The following is a 22725-nucleotide window of genomic DNA, read 5'->3' on the forward strand; positions in this document are numbered from 1 at the left end:
GTGAAGTTGACTAGCTTACTCAATTACTAGTCATTTGACAATAAAAAATATTATCCCACAATTGTATTTATGTTTCAGGAATCATGAATATTTGATACTAAGATATTGTTCATCATTATTGACGTCAATATTCAATTTAAAGAAATATTCGTCATTAAAAATTTTAATCTGTACTTTTATATAAACGCACATTCATATTTTTTGAACGATAGCGTGAACACCAAAATTCTTGTTGAAGAGAAAAAAATTCCTTGTCATACGCAACTTTATAAATCAATACTAAAAAATAGTTGCTCATACTATATACCCAAACATAAACATGTTTGTCATGGTCTTTCTAACCTGCATTTCCCTCTCTGTTTCATGCAGCATATGAGGGTGACTTGCTTTTTTCACTAGTTAATGCCTAAATAACGAAATATTGAGCCCATATCACTCGAGTCACTCAAACTAATAGTAAATACAAACTGCTCAAGTGGCCAGATATCGGTGTTTCTTGCCAAGAAAATCATGCTTTACAGAGCTACTTTCCTACCTTATACATACAGAGTGCACATCCACATTTCTTTTCCCTTGTCCACACAACCTTGAACTAACAAAATAGGTTCAGATACCAGTTTGATGTTTCTTCTCAGGTGACTTCTGGGGGTTGGATAGGGTAATAAGCTGCTCAATTTTCTGTTTCCAAAGTCATGAGAAAAGAAACCGAAATAAATGGAAGAAATAGGAAATAAGAGAATTAGATCAATGAAGAATAAAACAATTAGGTTAATGATATTCCATCTACCTGAGCAATCTATTCTTGAGCTCCATGTGGACATTGTAGTACCTAGTATTTCAATTTTTTTCGTTGTAAACTACCCACCAATTCACATTATTAGAAGGCATTAAGCTCACTCCTTCCATTATGTTCACAGCCCACTCTACTTATCTCAGGACCGGCCATGAGCATAATGTTTTTGACAAATGGATGTCCTGATTTCTTGAAAAGTGACTTGCTAGCTCATGCTTTGCTCTCAATGAAACATTAATGGTTTTGAACAAGATAATTATCAAAGGGCAATGACTAGGCTGCACCTAATCTCATGCATCTCTCCCTTAGTAGATAGTAAAAAAAATATATCAATTCAATTTTTAAAAAAAAAATTGACACATGGAAAATTTTTATTGAGCAATTGGCTAGGCTACACAAAAATAAGTGCAGCAAGTTTTTTCCCGATATCAAATAGAGAGTTGATGGGAGAAAACAAGCATTTCATTCTAATTTAGTTGACAACTACTAGAGACCAGCAGCTATCATTCTCTTGATAAGTATCAATTCCAATTATTTCCTACAGTAGTAACCACAGAACTGATAATACCTTGACTGATCTATTGACTTCTTCCAGCTTCTGAAGTAGCAGTTCCTGAGACAATATACTTCTGTGTTCCTTCGACACATAATGGGATGATCTGGTAGTCTGCAGGATTACAAGAGCTATAAGAATGGCAAGAACTAAGCAAACAAACACAGCTCTATCGAAGCTTGACATCCGACATAAATTGAGCTCTCCTAGATGAGATGGAAAAGCAATAAGCAGAAAGAAATCCAAATATGCACAAACAGAAAGAAATCATAATGTCAATGTCTGTTTCAAGTAACCGCCTAGAATTCATTCAATTCACTTTCTATTATGATTTTGTATCCCTTTAAAGTTTCTTGTACTTTTTAGGATTAATCTCTTTTCATTGTTGGGATAAAAATTGATTGTTTCCATTAAAAAAAAGAAAAGTCATCTTAGTTTGCATATTTTTAATCCTTGAAGGAAAAGAATTTCCCCAAACGAGAGGAAGTATTTGTAAAGGGATATGATGAGGATGCCTATGGGAGTATCAACCTAGTTGAGATGCTCTGGTGCACCTACTGATCCATAGAACTCCGAATTATTATAATTATCTTGTATCGTTGTATCTTGAGCATTGTATTTTGAACAATAGTCTCTTTTCATTATATCAATGAAAAGTTTGTTTCCGTTTAAAAAAAAAAAAGAAAAGAAAAAGGACGTATAGTTTGCATTTTAATTTTACATTTTTTGGGCACAATATGAGTGCCTAAACAGTGGGAATAAAAGAATCCTTATCTCCATAAGGCCTCCATGTCACAGAAAATAAATGAATTAATCTCTGAAACAAGTGGCACCAGCGAAAATTTTCTTGTGGAGGCCCATGGCACCGACACAACTTGGAAGCACTCTTTAAAAGCCCATATCACTTTTATTCTACGGTCTATCCACCATACCAATTGACAGACTTATAGAAACCATGTGTCTATGCCCCCCTGATTTTGACAGCTAAACTGAAAAAGGAATGAAGAAAGAAAAAGAAAAAGAAAAGAAAAGGAGTCTCAAAGCTGGCAAGGATCTAAAGCAAAGGCCAATTCATACCTTGAACCCTCTTGATGGAGATTTTAAAACAGTTGGTCCCTCCATCGATATTGAAGCAAGGATGCTATCTCCTTCAGCAGTTATTGAAGTTCTATTCCAACTCCTGCCAAAATCTTGAATGACTTTTGAAGCTTCTCTTACAATTATCTGTTGAAATGCAAGAACTGAGCATCTCTACTGACATCAATATAAAGAAAAGCAGTGATAACTGGAAGAACAAAAAGTGAGAGTACTTGTGAGGCGTATATGGGTAATATTAGTAGGATATTAGCAAGGGATTTTATGGGTAATTAACTAGTGTTGTCTTGATTATTAGTAAGGGAAGTTAGAGATCTTAGAGGGTGTACATTTTTGTGAGAGTTCCCATCGTGGAACTTTGGGAGAGTAGCATCTCGAAAGGCAATGGTATATTATAACCGTTAAAAGTATGAATAAAATTAAATTTTGAAAGGCCCCTAGTTAGGGAAATAGTAGGATTATTAGAGAATATCAATATGGTTATTAGGAGGGACATATTAGTAATTAGCTAGTAAGTTTGTTAGGACTTTTTGATTATAAATAGAGGGAATGGGTTGAGAGGAGGGTATGAAGAATTTTGTGGGATTTCCTTTGGGGAATTTGGGAGAAAATTCTCAGCCCTCTAGAATGTGTTGAGGTATATAGTAATATCTTTATCGATATTGCAATATAATTCTATCTTTTAGTGTTCTTGTTTGTTTTTTGTGTTCTTGAGTGTTCTTGTTAAGAGGAATCCTAACAAATTTACTGTAATTTGTCAACTTGAGTTTTTGGGTTGATCGGTAAATTAACATGGTATTAGAGAAAAAGGTCCTATGTTCGAACTTTTGTAATGTTAATTCCCCTCCAATTAATATTGATTTCCTCATGTTGGGCCTTTTACAAATCTTCAAGCCCACAAGTGACGGGAGTGTTATAACTATTGGTATAATTAAATTTAGTGTAACTCATCAACTTAAGCTTTTGGGTTGATTGGTCATTTAACAATAATTTCCCTTGATATTGAAATATATTTACTATCTTTATGTTTTTTGTGTTTCCTTTCCTCTTCCTTTTTACGTGGTATCCTAACAATTGGTATCCGAGCACATTCTTCCTTGGAAGATTGGAAAAAAAATAATAAAGGGCTAAAAAAATTAGAAGAGAGGATGGATGGTTTCGAGAGACATTGTTGAGATCAAAGGTATGTTGCACAGTCCATGTATGAAAGTATCGAGCAATTGATGACAAGAATTCGCAAAGCACCAGATTTTAGGAGAAGAGCAACATAAAGCCTTAGTAATGAAGGTCAAATCCAAAATTTCCAGTGGTAAGTTCAAAATCTCATCCTCCACCGTGGAATGTTCTTCGCAGAAATTGAAAGGCAACGAGTGGGAAGGGAAAGTGGGTGATCTGAAATGCTCAGATTAAAGCAAAGTCTCCCTAGAAGAAGGATGAGAGAGGACGCGAAGCTAATGAAATCCCCGGGAACAAAAAATGTGCTATTGAAAAAAAAAAATGGCAGAGGGATTGGTCTGTAGCAACGCTGAACCAAAGATGAAAAAATCTTTATCGATGTAAATATCGATAACTTGAATTTACGGATATATCAATGAATATTATGGAAATATCACGAATATCACCGAAATTTATATATGTAAAAAAAAAATTGTGAAATTTTAGTGAAATTTTAAAACAAACTTATTTAAGTAATAAACTATGACTTCAAGCATATAACTCAATAATTAGAAGTCAAATATGATTAGTAATGGAATAATAGATAATAGTGAAGACCGAAAAATGAATATCTCATGATAAAGTCTTAGTTATACATATAAAAGGTTAAATACAACGTTTAATAGTAAGATGAGTATCTAGGAAGTACTAGCCTCACATTCACATAATTTATTTGATAGTGATATTATTGCTCACAAGTTGTAATATGTTCAAAATTTCCAACATAATTGGACGTATGTCATACATGAGTATCAATGTCGATCCCAATGATACCAGTAAGAAGATAAGATATACCTTGGATCAAACCATATTCCATCTAAATGATGAGCGAAGATGCTCTGAAGAATGTAGAGTGGATCATTTTCTTCATCGCCCAGCTCAGCCCCCAACCTCGAGCAAATCTAGATAGTCAATAGTTTTCTCGACCTTGTCTACTTCAGCATGCATATCCCTTATTTTCAACTTCATAATATACAAGCAGAAAACTATGGGAAGAAGCAAAACTCACATCAATTTATGTTTGAGGTGAAATGATGTGAAAGTGAATGAAGTTAAAATATAGGTTCTTTTCTATATATATTATTTTTTTAGAAATCAAAGTTTTGTATGGTAAAAACAAAAAAACAAAATTCACATTAATTCAAGTTTGTTGTGAAATGAAGTGAAAATTCAATAGAAAAAAGTTTGAATGAGATTAAAACATACAATATAGTTATTTTTTCAAATTGTATTGCTTGGAAATGAAAGTTTTAGATGGTGAAAATAAGCAAAATTCAAATAAATTCAAAAAGTTCAAATGAAAATATAGGTTTTTTGTGGGGATTTTTTTTTTTCAAATTCAGTCTTGGAAATGAAGATTTTGGACTGAAGAGGCTGAAAAAAGTTAAATTTGGAAATTGGAAAAAGTTAGAAACTGAAAATTGAGAGAAAAAAGCGACAGTCGACAGCTAGTGATATTTGGGCGATATATCTGCAATATTTTGGCAACTTATCTACAATATTTTGGCAGTACTTCCATGTTTTTGTAAATATATCAACGATGTATCAACAATATTGGTGATATTTCGTGGATATTTGAGAAAAAAGATGTTATCCCCTTATATCGCTATCAATATCAGAGATTTAACAATATTTTAGCGATAAATAGATGAAATATCGCAATTTTTTCCACGCAGAGGCAAAAAGTGGTTGGATGTAAAGATCAGGGGTGTTAAAAAATCGATTAGATCCAACAAACCAAGCCGAGTCGAACCGAACAAACTGGTTTGGTCCAGTTTTCTTCAAATTAAATGGCTATTTGGTTCAATAGCAAAGAAAATTGAAAATTTCGGTTTGGTTCTCAACTCACTGTGACAAAAATCTATTATTAATCAAATCGAAATTATATATATTGTCGAAAAAGGGTTGGTTTGCCCTAGGGGTTTATTTGTAATTCTCTTATGGGCCTAGGGCTTCCTGTCTGTCTATTTATTTGAGCAGTCTTTCTGTATTTCTGTGTAACTTAATAATAAGATTTGATCGTGGTTTTTTCTCCCTAGCCTAGGGTTTTCCACGTAAATTAGTCGTGTGTTTTTTCCTTCTTCTTCTTATATTTTTATCATGGTCTCAGAGCCAGGGGATAAAACTCTAGGCCATAAAACCCTAGCCACCTGAGTCTCCTTCGACGACCAATTTTGAGATAGCAAACACGATTAAGGAAGCTGTCCAACAATACCTAGAGACCGCCTTACCTCGCCTTCTTCAACAAATGAGTGCCACCGGAACGACAACCCAATCCATCGATGGACAGATCGGATCGCGCCCAACCAAAGAGAATCGGCGTCCAAATCTGAGCGATGCCCAGCCTCACTTCAGCCGCGGACCCATCGATCTCCCAGGTGCAGATGGTGTTGGGCGAACAGATCCGATCGCAGCCCAACCTTCCTCGAATCCAGAACAGTCGACGGCGATCAGATCTGTCGACCTTCTAGCAGCTTCCGCGCACAACAGGCCGGTAGATCTCCAGCAGGCTTCGCACAAACCAGACGAGAGCTCACCAGATCGATCAATAACCCTAGGGTTCGAAGCCGCGGCGACTTTTCTGGCTCAACTAGCCGCGGCCTCGTCGGTGGGTTTTCTAACCAGTAACTTCCAGTGGTAGATCGGCCGATCCTCTCTGACTGCAATGACGCCAGTCCGGTCGCTTTTCCGGCGAACTCTCCGGCAAGTCTGACCGGGGCGTGTTCTGATGAAATTAAAAGCAGATTTCTTTTCCTCCAACAACAACTCGCGGATTTTGGGTCGGTTCTTGGTACAAACTCAAAACTTGTTCAACCGGAATCGTCCAATTTACAACTAGGCTCCGAGAACTCGGTAAACTCTTTCCATTCTTACCTACTACAAATTTATTATCTGGATCAATAGGACACTCTGCAGGAATTATTATTGGAGAAAAGTTGAATGGCGAAAATTATTTCTCCTAGTCTCAATCCATCCGAATGGCTCTGGAAGGAAGACAGAAATTTGGCTATCTAACTGGGGAGATAGCCAAACCTGAACCCGACAGTCCCCACGAATGTATCTGGAGAGTAGAAGATTCATTGCTACGATCAGTTCTGGTGAGTAGCATGGAACCTCAAATTTGTAGACCGTTACTTTATACGGCGACTGCCAAAGAGATCTGGGATGCAGTACAACAATTGTATTTGCAGAAGCAGAATGCATCCTGCCTTTATACCTTATGCAAACAAGTCCATGAATGTAAGCAAGGAGCTATGGACGTCACGTCATACTTCAACAAATTACCTTGTTATGGCAAAAAATGGACTTATGCCGTGAGATTATATGGAGATGTACACATGATGGAACGCAGTATTCCAAACTTGAGGAAGCTGATCAAGTGTATGATTTTCTAGCTAGGTTAAATCCAAAATTTGACGGTGTTCGCAGCAGGATCTTGGGTCAATGTCCTACACCATCACTGAGGGAGGTGTGCTCTGAAATACACCTCGAAGAAGACAGGCCTAAGGCCATGAATATTTTAGTAGTTACGTCTACTGAGGTTGCTGCTTTTGCCACCAAGTCATCTGGATCAGACTGTGACAAGAAACCTCCACCTATCTGTGAGCATTGCAAAAAACCATGGCACACGAAAGACCAGTGTTGGAAGCTTTATGGAAAACCTCCAAATTACAAACATCGTCAGTCACAGAACAAGGCTGGTCCTGGATGGGCTCTGGTCAGCGACTCGACGAATGAAAAGACCTCGACTCTGCCTCAAGCTGACAGTCAGAGTAACTTAAGTGTTGTTGGGGTCGGTGCAATTGCACACTCAGGTACGACTCAGTCTTTTGGTTTTATTAGCATTAATGGTAAACGGCCCTAGATTGTGGACTCTGGAGCAACAAATCATCTGACCGGGTCTTCTGATCATTTTATATCATATCACCCGAGTGCCGGCAATGAAAAGATTAGAATCACAGATGGGTCCTTTACCCCTGTAGCAGGGAAAGGACATCTTTCTTCGTTTGATGGTTTAATATTGTGTGATGTGCTGCATGTTCTTAAAATTTCGTATAACTTACTATCTGTTAGTAAAATTACAAGGGACCTGAACTGTCAGACTGTTTTCTCACCCGACATTGTTTTGTTTCAAGATCTGAGCTCGGAGACGACGATTAGCATTACCCGGCATGATAGGGAGTTCTATTTCCTGACTGATGAAACTTCCTTTAAGGATGGTTATAGGACTAGTTTTATTTCTTTGAATTTCTCTACTATTGAGACCAATTTTATGTTATGGCATTACCATCTGGGACATCCCAATTTTCAATATATGAAGTATCTTTTTCCACATTTATGTCATAATATTAATATATCATCCTTACAGTGCGATGTGTGTATCTGGGCTAAACAAAGTTGTGTTTCGTTTCACTCTCAACCTTACAAGTCGTCCAAACCGTTCAGTCTTATCCATAGTGATGTCTGGGGTCCCTCACCAACCACTACTCTATAGGCAAACGGTGATTCACCACATTTATTGACGATCACACCAGATTGACCTGGGTCTTCCTTTTGACCGATAAGTCTGAGGTGTCCTCTGTTTCCCAACAATTTTATGAGATCGTAGAAACCCAATTCAACACAAAAATTGCCATTTTACGGAGTGACAACGGGCGTGAATTCATCAATAACTCTTTTCGGGACTTCCTGGTATCTAAAGAAATTATCCATCAAAGCTCGTATGCCTATACTCCCCAGCAAAACGGAGTAGCTGAGAGGAAAAATAGGCATCTAGTAGAGGTCGCTCATTCCCTTATGATATCTACCTCTCTTCCTTCCTATCTGTGGGGCGATGCTATCCTCACTGCAGCCCACCTTATCAACCGCATGCCTTCCCGTGTCTTATCGTTCCATACTCCTCTTGACTGTTTCAAAGAATTGTATCCCAACACCCGATTAATTCCTGACGTACCTCTGCGGGTGTTTAGATGTGTTGTCTTTGTCCATACTCACGGTCCCAATCGTACGAAATTCACTCCTCGTGCCCAGAAATGTGTCTTTGTTGGGTACCCTCTCCATCAATGTGGGTACAAGTGTTATCATCCCTTGTCTCGGAAGTACTTTGTGTCTATGGACATCACCTTTCTCGAGGATCAACCGTTTTTCCCCGTTAGTCCTCTTCAGGGGGAGAGTCCTAGTGAAGAGGCTAACTGGTCCACGTACTCCATTCCCCTAGTGGTGTCGGCTAAACCTGAACATCCTAGCCCTGTTCTTCCTAGTCCTGTTCTTCCCACTAGTCAAGTCCCTTGGATAACTTACTACAGGAAGAATCTNAACATCCTAGCCCTGTTCTTCCTAGTCCTGTTCTTCCCACTAGTCAAGTCCCTTGGATAACTTACTACAGGAAGAATCTCAGGAAGGAAACAATGCCGCCTGTCACTTCTCCGATTCCAGTTCATGAGTCTGACTCGGTCTCAGTTCCAGGTATGAATATCCCTGTTTGTGATACTGATGATTGTGTTGAGACTAATAATTGTAGAATGGACAGAGATATAGAGGTTGATGCAAATGATGAGAAAATAGAGGAAATTGATACAAATGATGAGAAAATAAAGGGAATTGAGGAGGATGGAGAAACTGATGGAAAAGACAACACTGAAGAAATAACTCTAGCAAACGAGAATAGTGGAAGGGAAGGTGATTGTGTGGGAAGTCCTTCTAACGAAAGATTCATAAATCAGACGGTTAGCTGCAGTAAGGAACGTAGAGAAGAGGAAAACCGTGATGCATCTCTTGATCTTCCAATTGCCTTGAGAAAAGGGACTAGGTCATGTACAAAGTTCCCTATGCATAGTTACATGACATATAGTAACCTATCTCCTGAGTTCAAGGCTCTTACTACCAGTCTAGATACGGTAATGGTTCCAAGTAATATACAAGTTGCCATGGAAACTCCCGAGTGGAAGGCTGCAGTTATGGAAGAAATGAGAGCTCTAGAGAGAAATGGAACATGGGAACAGGTTACTCTTCCTGAGGGGCACAAGACGGTTGAATGTAAATGGGTGTTTACTGTCAAGTACAAATCCGATGGCTCGATTGATAGATACAAGGCGAGACTGGTAGCCAAAGGCTTTACCCAGACCTTTGGTATTGATTACTCTGAGACATTCTCTCTTGTGGCCAAACTCAATACGATCCGGGTACTATTATCTGTTGCTGTTAATAAAGATTGGCCTTTGTACCAATTGGATATGAAGAATGCATTTCTTAATGGAGAACTCGAAGAAGTCTATATGAGCCCTCCACCCGGCTTCGAACACCAGTTTAACCATCGGGTTTGTAGATTGAAGAAGTCACTGTATGGATTGAAACAGTCGCCAAGAGCCTGGTTTGACAGATTCACCACGTTTGTTAAAGCTCAGGGGTATGATCAGGGGCATTCAGACCACACGTTGTTTACAAAAAAGTCGAGTTCAGGAAAGACCTCAGTACTTATTGTGTATGTAGATGACATTTTTTCTGACCGGTGATGATACTGATGAAATTATGAGACTTAAAACAAAGATGGCTGAAGAATTTGAAATTAAAGATCTAGGAAAATTGCGATACTTCCTTGGGATGGAGGTGGCTCGATTGAAAGAGGGTATCTCTGTCTCACAACGAAAGTATACTCTAGATCTCCTCAAAGAAACAGGAATGACTGGGTGTAAACCTGTAGACACCCTGTCAAACTGAGTAATGTTAATAATGGAGCCCCTATTAGCAAAGAGAGATATCAGCGATTAGTCGGGAAGTTGATATATTTATCTCACACAAGACCTGATATATCATATGTCGTAAGTGTTGTTAGTCAGTTCATGCAAGCTCCCTATGAGGAACATATGACAGCTGTTGAACGCATCCTACGGTATTTAAAGGGCACTCTTGGTAAAGGTCTTCTATTCAAGAAGTTTAGTAAACGTGGTAAAGAAGCATATACAGATTCGGACTGGGCTAGATCTGTTGTTGATAGAAAGTCTATGTCTGGATATTGCACGTTTGTCTGGGGCAATCTGGTCACTTGGAGAAGTAAGAAACAGGGAGTGGTTGCCAGGAGTAGTGCAGAAGCCGAGTACAGGGCCATGAGTTTGGGGATATGTGAAGAGATCTAGTTGAAGAAAGTATTAACAGATCTTCGACAAGACAGTGAGCTTCCAATGAAATATAAGTATTGCCAACAATCAGATCCAGCACGATAGAACCAAACACGTCGAGATTGACAGACATTTCATTAAAGAAAGACTGGATAATGGGAGCATATGTATTCCTTACATCCCTTCAAATCAGCAGATTGCAAATGTCCTTACAAAGGAGTTGTTAAGATGGAGTTTTGATTACTGTGTCAGCAAGTTGGGTCTGATCGATATTTACGCCCCAACTTGAGGGGGAGTGTCGAAAAAGGGTTGGTTTGCCCTAAGGGTTTATTTGTAATTCTCTTATGGGCCTAGGGCTTCCTGTCTGTCTATTTATTTGAGCAGTCTTTCTGTATTTCTGTGTAACTTAATAATAAGATTTGATCGTGGTTTTTTCTCCCTGGCCTAGAGTTTTCCACGTAAATTAGTCGTGTGTTTTTTCCTTCTTTTATTTTTATCATATATATATTTAAATTAAATAAGCCCAGCCCATATGTTTTTAATTCAAAGAGGCCCAATTCCCACCAGCCCACATCGAATGTCACATGTTAGCCTTCCTTTCTCCTTTGTTCACAGGAAATGATGGTGAAAAAAAAAACTCTAAAATTCTCGTTTCTCAAATCTCACCTTCAGCTTCAATTCATACAGACAGCCACACCCCACTGCCATTTTCCCCTCCAGCTCACGTGCCTTGGATTTTTTTTACCAGCAAGCAGCCTCCAGCCTCCCATCTCCTCCATAGTCACGGGCCATGCCAGCCTGCTGTTTTGTTTGTTTAATAAACTCAAAGCTATTAGTCCGTTTGCACTCAGAAGATTCAACCACTATCCTCACACCAGCCTCCGCCGAAAGCCACAAATCCACTTTCTTCCCTCTCATTTTGTTCTAAAAAATCAAACTGAACCGACGGTTCGGTTCAAAAACCAAAATTGAGGCATATTCTGTTTCGGTTTTGGTTGGTTCAACAAGATTGAAAACCAACATGTTCAATACGGTCTATGGTTATAGTCAAAAATAGACCTAACTGAACCATTAACACCTCTACTAGAGATCATACAGAAGGACACCAACTATGTTTTTTTAAAAACAGAATACAACAGGACACCAACGATGTTATAAGGGAAAAATGGCCGTTTCTGTCCAAAAGTAATTAGGGGCATGGAAACCATTCGTGCAGACACAAGAACTACCAACATACCTAGGAGGGCTGGCCAAAGAGAAGAGAAAGGGTGAATGCAGCGATAACAACTCCAACGATGGAAATTCCAAAGGAAATCAAAGAAGTGTGAGAACGAAAAAATGAAAAAAAAAAAAAAAAAAGAAAAAAAAACACTGGCAGAAAGGGAAGGCTGTGGGCAAATGAAGGTTTTTGGTGTATTCCTCGAGGTAAGCTTTTGAGATCATCATTTTATGATGATGTATGTCCTCTAACAGATTGTGGAAGCAGCAATAGAGGTGTTGTGTGACAGAGAGGGGCGACTAGATAACGGATGGTCATCGTCAGGCAGCAGATGGTGGAGAAGGGTTTAACGGCGCCAAGAGTGACTAGTATTGTAGATCAAAGAAGAAGTGTGAGAACGAAAAAATGAAAAAAAAAAAAAAAAAAAAAACACTGGCAGAAAGGCAAGGCTGTGGGCAAATGAAGGTTTTTGGTGTATTCCTCGTGGTAAGCTTTTGAGATCATCATTTTATGATGATGTATGTCCTCTTAACAGATTGTGGAAGCAGCGATAGAGGTGTTGTGTGACGGAGAGGGGCAACTAGATAAACAGATGGTCATCGTCAGGCAGCAGAGGTGTTGTGTGACGGAGAGTGACTAGTATTGTAGGATTTGTGGGAAAAAATTGCAGAGAAGGTGAGCACCGGGAGGTGGGTCCAACCGTTGGAAAAAGTTGCAGCAAAAAAAACTAGTTTGGTTTATAGGCTGGAGTTGCACGAAGAAGCCCATTTTTCCTTCTGCAAGTATGCAAGTGGTTTACAAGAATATTGGAGCTAGTTTATTTATTTATTTATTTTTATAAGAAACAATTTCATTGATGTATAAAATTACAAAAGGAGAGAGGAGAGAAGCTCCGGATCAAAGGAGTTACAAAAGACATCTCCAATTGGTCAAAAGTGAATCAAAACTACATGAATGGAATAATTTGGACAATTTACACCAAGAGATAGCAATGAAGATAACATGATCTAAAAAGGGTCGAAGTGTTGAGCTTTGTCACTAAGATGCGGTTATTTCGGTCTTAGCTAATTGTCCACCCTTGGAGAGGCTAGTTAAGTTGAGTCAAACCCTTACTAATCAAAGAAAATTTATAATACCGATCTTACACTTAAGCGGTAGGTCCGAGTCCATCCACAGGGGGCGCGATATTTGTTTTGTTAAATCAATTTTATAATCATAGCAGTAAAGGGGGGCAGTGGGGGGGAGGGATTGTGTGGATAAGAATAAAGTGTGGAATAAAAAGCAAGAAAGTAGACATAAAACAGGTAAGGGTCTATGAAGGAGTGAAAGTCAGAGCAGTGATTTTAGAAGCGATTTATGTACAACTGATTTTGTAAAAGTGATTTTTTAACTATCAAATTTGTTTGGTTTCAAACTTTTAAAAGTGATTTTCAAATACTTTTTTGAATTATTATGTTTGGTTCTAAGAGTCATTTTAAAATTACCAAATTACATTTTATATTTGGAAATTTATTTAACCGATTAATTATAATAAATATATTCTTTTTATTAATATATTTTTTCCATTTGTTTTCAAAATGTTTTTATATAAAAGTTGGCCACCGGTAGTCGTCGAAAAATACGGTAGTTGGAGGTGGCCGGCGGTGGTCACTGAAAAATGGTGATCGGAGGTTTGCCAACAACGGTCACCAAAAAAACAATAGTCAACAATTGGGTGGCAACAGTTTCTTAAAAAAAATGGTCACCCGAAGTTGGTTGTTAGCGGTCACCGAAAAATAGTTGTCAGAGACAGTGGTCAGACGTGGCCGCCAGTGGTCACCGAGAAATGGTAGTCGAAGGCTGGCTCCAGCGACGATCACCAGAAAACAGCCATTGGAAGTTGGCCGGCGACGGTCGTTGAAAAACAGTATCGCTGGAAAATGGTCCCCAGAAGTTGGCCATGGTAGTCATCAAAAAAAGTCGTCGAAAGTTGGCCGACAATTGTTGCCAAAAAGCGGTTGCCGGAAAAAAGTGACTAGAGGTTGTCGGCGGCAGTCTCCGGAAGTTGGTTGATGGCGCTTACCGAAAAACGGTCGTCAACAATTGGGCAGCGACAATTGTTAGTAGTCAGCTGAAGTTGGTCACCAACGGTCGCCAAAAAATAGTCATCGGAGACGGTGGTCCGAAGTGGCCGACGGCAGTCGTTGGGAAACAGTGGTCAGAGGTTGGTCGGCGACTCGCTGGAAAATGGTCGTTGGAGGTTGGTCAGGGGCCATCACCAAAAAATGGTCACTGGAAGTTGGCCAACGATGATCGCACGAAAAAATGGTCATCAAAAGTTGGCAACGATGGTTGTCGAAAAGTGGTCGTCAGAAGTTGACTGGTGGACATGTCGAAAAACGGTGATCGAAGGTTGGCGGCAGCGGTTGTCGAAAGTTGGTCGTCTAGAGTTGTGTATTTAGCGTTATATTCCTATGGCTCCTAAGAAAAATGGGGGTAATAACGTAGCTTGTACCTCAGATAACCGACCACAATATGACCAAAATAGATTTCCCTCCCAAGGTGTTTACGAGCACTTCCAACAACTTGTAGCCTCTAAAATCCTGATTCCCGAGAGAGTAGTTGTCATGGGAGCCAACTACTTTCCCCACATAACAGTTGAGATTGGGCGGCATGGATGGGAGATTTTGGCTAGTCGACTTGAGGCTAGGGTTGCCCCAGTGGTACGAGAATTCTACTCTAACATTCAGGAAGACCAAGATGTCTGTTTGCTAAAGGGGTGTCAGTTTCCTTTTCCTCTCCCTGCATTAACAACGTATACCAATTGGCCGACACGAGGAACGATGAGTACTCCTATTACCTGCCATTGCCTTTTGAGGAAGGCTTAACTGTTGAGGTCCTCTGTGGACTAGGGATCAACTGGGAGCGTACGCACAAAATGCCCATTAAGCTCAAGGGTCAGGACCTACTGGTCTGGAACCAAATCTGGCACGCATTCATTTGCACCAGACTAATGTCAGTCCCCCATCTAGCTAACGTGACCAAGGAAAGGGCAAAATTGCTTACTGTCTTTATACAAGTAGGTCTACTAACGTCGGTAGGGTCATTCGTGCCCAAATCCAACGAGGCCAATGTGCCACCACCACCAGCTTCGGCTTCCCTTGCCTGATTATAGAGCTATGCTACCGATCCGGTGTTGAGATCAAGGAGCAAGAAGAGAAGATGACCCCTAAAGATCCTATTAATAGGACCACCAGCTCCACCTTTCAAGGTTACATGGAGGCGGAGAGGAGAGAGGAGGAAGTTGTGGGCGATGATCAGTAGGAACGAACATCCTCCAGAGGATGTGGCTGAGCAAGAGGCTAAGGAGGAGTCTTTGAGTCTTCGTGCCCTTAGGATGTCTGAGGAGTGCTTGAGAGGGATGCGTAACACCTCTCGCATTGTGCGGCGTATGGATAGATGGTTGAACTCCATGGAGGAACGCCAACGTCTGTACTACGCTAGTGTTGGCTTTCAAGTTGACATTCTGCAAGAGCCGGACTCGCTGGACTTGAATGGCCACTAGCTTTCCCTACCCTTACCTTTTTTGTGCCCGTCACTTTTTTAGTTTTTTGTTTTTTGTTTCTTTTCTTTTTTAGGTTAGTTTTTCTTGGGAGTAGTTTTACTTAACTTCTTTTAGGTATGTTTTCTTTTGGATTGGAATTTTTATTTTTTGTAGGATTACTCTCTTTTTCTCCTTGCATTTCCCAAGCAACCTGCCTCTCATGGACTTCAACTCAAGGAAGGTCTTCTGTTCCCCTTTCATTTTATCCTTCTTTGCTTGCTTGCATGCATTAGGGATAATGCATTGTTTTAGGTTGGGGGTGGTGAGTTGTATGTTGCTTGTGCCCCTTGACACTCATATATGCATCATATTTGTCCTATTTGTGTGCACGAAATTTTACATAAAATTTTCCATTTTTGTTTGATTAGAATGACCTAGGATATGCTTGCATGCTACTTAATTTTGTGAATGAGCATTTAATGAATCCCATTTAAAAATTTTTCTAGCATTCCTTGCCTTCTTGTGCACAAGCCACCTCAGGTTTTTTCTCTTAGGACTTAGGATGGATTTATGGTGCCTATAAGTTCGTTTTCACTCCGAAAGGCTGCCCTACCGGTTGGAGAATGACCTTACTTGCTATAATGTAGTATGAGACTAATGAGAAATAAAAGAGTATTCGCCTGCGGGAAATAAAGAGCAAAAAGAGAAAAAAATGTGATATAAAAAATGTATAAAATATGAGAAGAAAGAAAAAAAGAAAGAAAAAAATAATAATTAAAAAAAGTGATAAAAAAAAAGAGAATAAAAAGTGTTGTGTGAATGCATGGATGGGGTGAAAAGAGCTACCTCCTCCATGATCAGTTAGAACGCTCGCGAGAAAAAGTGAGTACGAGTCCCTATGGTTAGTTGTGTGAAAGTTAGTCCCCTAGGTAAAAAAAAAATGTTCTTTTTGTTTTCTGTGCGTGAGTTTCAGGCACCTTAGTCGAAGTCTTACTTTCTTGATTAGTTTTGATTGTTTGAAGACCGGTGCCCGAGCAAGAAGTAGGGGAAAGATGGATGGAGGATGCCATAAGGTTGTCTCGAGTCCCTAGAGTTCACCTAAGTTAGTTTCACACATACACGTAAGGAATAATAGTTTTAAAATGTTCATTAGGTTGAAGTTTCACATTTTTAAGTTTTGTAGCACGTTTGAGAATTGAGGCCCGAGTTAAACTTGAATGCAAATTTTTCTATCGTTTATTTTGTGCTTGTGTTTTTCTCCGACTAGCAAGGTTTAGGTTGGGGGTGGTTTGGTAGCTCTCCAAAATAGCTATTTATTCTCGCCTAAATCATGTTAGTTCTCAGGTATTTAATGTTCTATTTAGTGTTTTTAACTGATAAACGAGCAAAGGAGACCATCGGGGCAATTTGGATGCATTTTAGGTCGAAACAGAGCAAGTAGCAACAAATGGGGTAAAACTGCGATTTTGCCCCTGGAGGGAGCACAGGGCTGCCCTTGCTCGACGCCCTGCGCTACGCACATTGGCAGAATGGTTGAATTGGCGAGAACATCGCGACACTCCACATAATAGGCGTAGCGCAATGCTGCACACGAGGCAACACTACGGCAACTAAAGGCCAGAGTGCAATTGCGCTCAACAGCAGTGCCACTGCATTCGACAGATTTTTTATAAATATCCCTCGATTTTTAGGATTTTTAGATGGAGAAAAAGATGAGGAAGACAGCCCACAGTTCGATTTTTCTTTCTTTCTCACATCTTTGCTTAGGATTTTAATATTTTGGGTTATAATTATGGATTGGAGCATCTTTCTTCTTCTTTCTTTGTCTATGAAGATATTGAGGTAAGTTGTTCTTTTCTTGTTCTTGGAAGTAGACTTATGTAATATCTTCAAGGATTCTTTTGTATTAATTTCATACCATATTTATGCATCTTTGAATCCATTTAAACTATTTAATGTATGTTTTTTGGTTGGATTGACGCCCTTTACCTTGTATGTCGTTGCTAAAGATATTAGACTTGCACAATGTCTTCGTGCATCGTCTACCTTAAATCTAGTAGCAAATATTGAATCTTGTATGCCAAGATTTACAAGCTAATCTTGAATCTTAGAATGCATGATTTGATTAGGTTCAAAGAAATTTGGTTAATTAAGCTTGGGCTTCCCGATTAATTAATCACACAATAGAAACCTAGGGCTTAATGCAAATGTAAACCGATTTTATATGATCGCTTAGGATTCTGTAGGATTGATTGCATTTAGATTAATTAGAGCTTTGCTTGAGGTTTTAATCATTAATCAGGCCACTTGCATGGTTTGGTCTTAGCTGGTTGTCTACCATTGTAGAAGTTCGTTAGGTCGAGTCAAACAAGTAGTTGTGCAAAGCATGATCGATTATGAGGTTAATCAAAATAATACAATGCTAGGAAATTGCATAGGAACCCAATTTACTCCTAAGACTAGAATTTATGATCCGTAATTACATTTACCCGTTTTATCTTTACTTTCTTGCTTTTTCTTCCACATTTTATTTTTATCCAGCAATCCCCCTACATTTATTGCTATAACTACAAAATTGACTTAATGAAACAAATATCGCGCCTCCCTGTAGATCGATTCAAACTTACCACTATTGCTATGTCTTTGTAGTAATAGGTGTAGGATTGGTATTATAAATTTTCTTTGATTAATAAGGGTTTGTGGGTGACGAAAAATTCCCCAACTATCAAAGAGTTAGTCAACCTCCTTTTGATATAAAGGATGATGCCCAAGTTTTGATTCTCTGTTTGATTTTCTCAACAATCAGTGTCCAAAACGAAAGCATTTTCGATTTACCATTTAGTGAAAGCCGAAATTAGGCCAAGAACCAACCTTGCAACCATAAAAATCTGCAATACTCCGTGTCTCAATAGAATCAAGATTAATGCCCAAAATTTTTTACTTCTGATGATTAATGGATAAGCCCGAGCAAGATTCAAAAATGATGATGATGTCAAAAATATGGATAAGCTCGAGCAAGATTCGAGAATATTGGGGCAAGTTTATGCGTATGCATTTACAAAAAAATAAAAGATCTCATTTATTGAGGAACATTTGCCTCACTCTCGTAGAACAAAAGACGATCTAAGGGAATTCTGATGCTCAGGTAAAAATGCTCTCTCCCCTCTCCTCACTCCTTCTCCTGTCCAACCAAATTCCTTCCATCTGGCCATTACTTTTCATTTTTCGGTTAACCTCCATACTTCCCACCAGCTTTTCTCGAAAATTTTCACAAAATGACCCAAAAACCAAAAACCAAAAACTTTTCTATGACTAACCCATTTCTAAAAACTTATCTAAACCTAACCTTTTTGCTATATGAAATACCAGATTTACTAAAACATCTCAAGCAGCCTACTTCTCTTCCTCCTCCAACGAATCCACCAACAAATGTATTCAATGTAACAACATTCCACTAAAGCATTTATTCTCAACTAATATTCTACCAACACTGAATGTTATTGATATCAAGAATGGCGCAAGTAATGGAAGATCACTCTTAGTTATTCAATTTCAGTCGCACTCTCCAACTTCTTCTCCCATTGTTCTCTCAGAGTTTCAAGCCAACATTCTCATTGTCGATTGTGTTCATCTTCGTTCAATTCATTGTCTTTGGATATAGAGCAAGATCGTTCGTCATAACCAAAAACAGAGAGAATGTAAGTGTTTACGAAGTATTTTTCTTCCAAGATCGCTTTCATAAGGATAGATGATCGCTCAACATAATATAAGTGATCGTTTAGTATATACACAATCGTTTATAATCATGTAAACGATCGCATATATACAACTAAACGATCACTTACATTCAATTGGGTGATCGCTTAATAGTGTTTGGGCGATCGCTTACTTTAATAGCAATTCAAATCCAATGTCAATTTTTTGACCATCAGACGCTATTTCGCATCTGTGTACGATTTGCTGGGGAATGGGACTAGTCAGGAAGCAATTATGTTCGAGGTCATATGAAAGGTTGAAGGTCATAAATGATATAACGTGTAGTGAATTAGTCGGTATTCTGCACCAACGACTGAATATCGATCCGAAAATGATTGATATCATATACACATAAAATGTTGTTATAATCTATCGATCTCAGCTCCCCCAATTGACATAGTCTATGTGACCTTAGCTTTGTCTTAGAAGATAATGATGCATCCCAAATATTGTTGTTCGTATTAGTGCCATCAAAAGAAAATGGAATAGACAGAGAATATGTACCAGCAGTGCAATTCGACGATTCCAACCATACCAACCATTCCCACTATGTGTTCACTAGATGAGAACATTGTGCCATGTAACTTGGGGGACGACAGAAATGGAACTTGGGATGGTCACAACATCCAATCGAGATGTACTCCACAGTTTGTGGCTACGAATATGGACAACCTTTAAGACCACAAACATTTCCATCAACTAAAATTCATGTTCCAACCCAACCTATTCTCATCTCACCAGTGGTAGTGCCTTCAGTACAAATACATTCCACTATTCCAACCCAACCATTTGTAAATATACCCAGACCATAGGAAGGCCCATCGTACGACGACCTCATCACAATACCTCACGCTGTCTTAATGACGATATAAAGGTTGGTCAAATTTTCTTTTCAAAACATGATTTATCGGTTAAATTGTCAATACTTGCAATCAAAAAGAACTTTGACTACTGTGTGAAAAAGTTAACAAAGAGCTTCATAACTGTACAGTGTTTGGTGGAGGAATGCAAGTGGCCTGTTCGTGTAAAAAAAAAATGGAAGGAAGTGATTCAAAGTGACGAAGTACCTAAGCATCCATACATGTGCTCTTAAAATGAGAATGAGTAATCATCGACAAACAAAAGGTTGGGTTATTAGACAATTAATCAAGTCCAAATACGATCAAGTTGGTCGAACATACCACCCAAGAGATATAATTGAAGATGTCCAACGAGATTATGGGGTGAATATAAGCTACAGGCGGGCTTACCGCACAAGAGAGTATGCATTGGTGTTCACACGAGGATCGCCCAAGGATCATATGCTTTTGTTAACGCATATAGTGAGGTACTAAGGCTTGCAAATCTGGGCACGATATTTAAAGTTGAAGTAGAAGACGAACAATACTTTATGTACGTCTTCATGGCATTTGGTCCGTGTATTAGGAATTCTTGAACTGCATCTGCCCTGTGATCGTTTGTTGACGGTACCCATTTTCATGAGAGACACAAAGGTATGTTTTTAATAGCAACGTGTATTGATAACAATAACAACATATATCCTATCACATTCAGTATTGTAGATGGTGAGAATGATGCATCATGGACTTGGTTCATGACTAATTAAAGGCTTTGATTGGAGACATTTCGAATTTAGTGATCATATCAGATCGTCACATCTCCATTGCAAAGGCTGTCGCAAGTTTATTCTCTGAGACATTTCATGCCTTATGTATATATCACATTCGAAATAATTTGATGGACAGATTCAAGAATAAGGACATAATCTCACACTTCTATCTTGTTGCCAAAGCTTATAGGATGTCTAAGTTTCAAATATCTTGGGCTAAGCTTCAACTATATCCCAGGGTGATGGCCTATCTTGAAGAAGTTGGGTTACAACGGTGCGCAAGGGTTTATCAAGTCCACTATAGGCATGACAAAATGACGACGAATATAGTAGAATGCCTCAATGGAGTGTTAAAAGATACACAAAAACTTCCAATAACGAAACTATTGGAGCATATCCGTGAATAGCTACATAGTTGGTTCTATGTCCAACGTACACATGGAATGGCATGCATAAGTGTCATATCTAATTACGCAATGGGTGTTCTTAAGGAAGTAGAATGATGTCTAGAAATATCGTGTTTCTCCGGTGAACATGCATACAATTAATGTGGACGATGGATATTTGGGAGGCTTAGTTGATCTTCGTTCACAAACATGCACATGCATGGAGATCCCATGTTCCAATGCAGTAGTTGTGACAGCGCTTCGAAACATTAATGTTCAAACATTATGCGCAAAGTGGTTTACTGTTGAGTGAGTGCTTGCCGCTTATGCCAAACCGATTTACCCCTTTGGATATAAACAAGAATGGAGACGACAATCGAAATTTGAGGACTTCGAAATTCTACCACCAAGGAAGGTACCAAGCATTGGTCGACGTCAGACTGTTCGAATACCGTCTATGGGGGAGGATCCACAACAAATCCACAGATGTTTTAGGTGCAATCTTAGGAGACATAACAAGAAAACTTGCAAACAGACTCAGATAACACTAGGCTCTGGTCCATCTAGGGTACACAAAATATGAGCGATCGCCTAGACTATGACTATCGGATTGTTTAGATTATACTAAGCGATAGTTTAATATTTAATATGTGATTGCTTACCTAATATTAGGCAATCATATAGATGTTAAACGATTCGTTTAGTATATGTTATGTGATCGTTTACATAATATTGGGCGATCATGTAGTTTTTGTTAAGATATCGTGTGGTATCTACTATGTTGTCGCTTACCTGACATTGGGAGACCATTTATGTATTTAGTGCAATTGTACTTATTGTTACACATTTAATTTACTACAAACGATCGATGTGAACAAAGAGATTCAATAAATTTCTTAGTTATCATCAAGAAATTCGGTTAATCTAATAATTACCATAAATATTCCTTTTCAAAAAATAATTACCATAAATATTTATTTGCCCAAAACACGGCTATACACTCAATTATATATAAGCTATAAGATCGAGTATTAAAAGCTATACGATCTAGTATTAAAAGCTATATAATCGATTATATAAAACTATACGATCTAGTATTAAAAGCTATACGATCGATTATATGTAAGTTATAAGATCAAGTATTAAAAGCTATATGATCTGGTATGAAAAGCTATACGTTCAATTATATAAATCTATGCGGTCTAGTATATGAACCTATGCAATCTAGTATTAAAAGCTATACGAACCCTAACCCATGTACTGAACGATTAAACACCTTTTTCCATGGCTAAACATTTAAACAACGACAGGCAAGAGTAATATACCTTTCAGATTACTGGAATGGTGGAGACGGAATTGGAATGAAGCCAAAAATGGATTGAAACACCTAGAGACGATGAGAGAAAATCGAAAGAACTGAGAGAAAGCTTCGCATGGGAAGGAATGTGAAGGATCAATCAT

General features: G+C 38.6%; 1 protein-coding gene across 1 annotated transcript in view; it reads right to left on the bottom strand.

The window, feature by feature from the left end:
* Positions 1-239: 239 nt before the first annotated feature.
* The window catches only part of LOC120069855, a 59113-nt gene continuing 36627 nt past the window's right edge, over positions 240-22725 (bottom strand). Inside the window, exons 5-7 of the mRNA XM_039021672.1 lie at positions 2424-2570; positions 1362-1460; positions 240-678 (exon numbers count right to left, since the gene is read on the bottom strand). Coding sequence (XP_038877600.1) covers positions 607-678; positions 1362-1460; positions 2424-2570 — 318 coding nt within the window. The 3' untranslated portion in view covers positions 240-606. The remainder of the gene's footprint in view (positions 679-1361; positions 1461-2423; positions 2571-22725) is intronic.

This window comes from Benincasa hispida, unplaced genomic scaffold (assembly GCF_009727055.1).
Source record: "Benincasa hispida cultivar B227 unplaced genomic scaffold, ASM972705v1 Contig633, whole genome shotgun sequence".
NCBI lineage: Eukaryota > Viridiplantae > Streptophyta > Magnoliopsida > Cucurbitales > Cucurbitaceae > Benincasa > Benincasa hispida.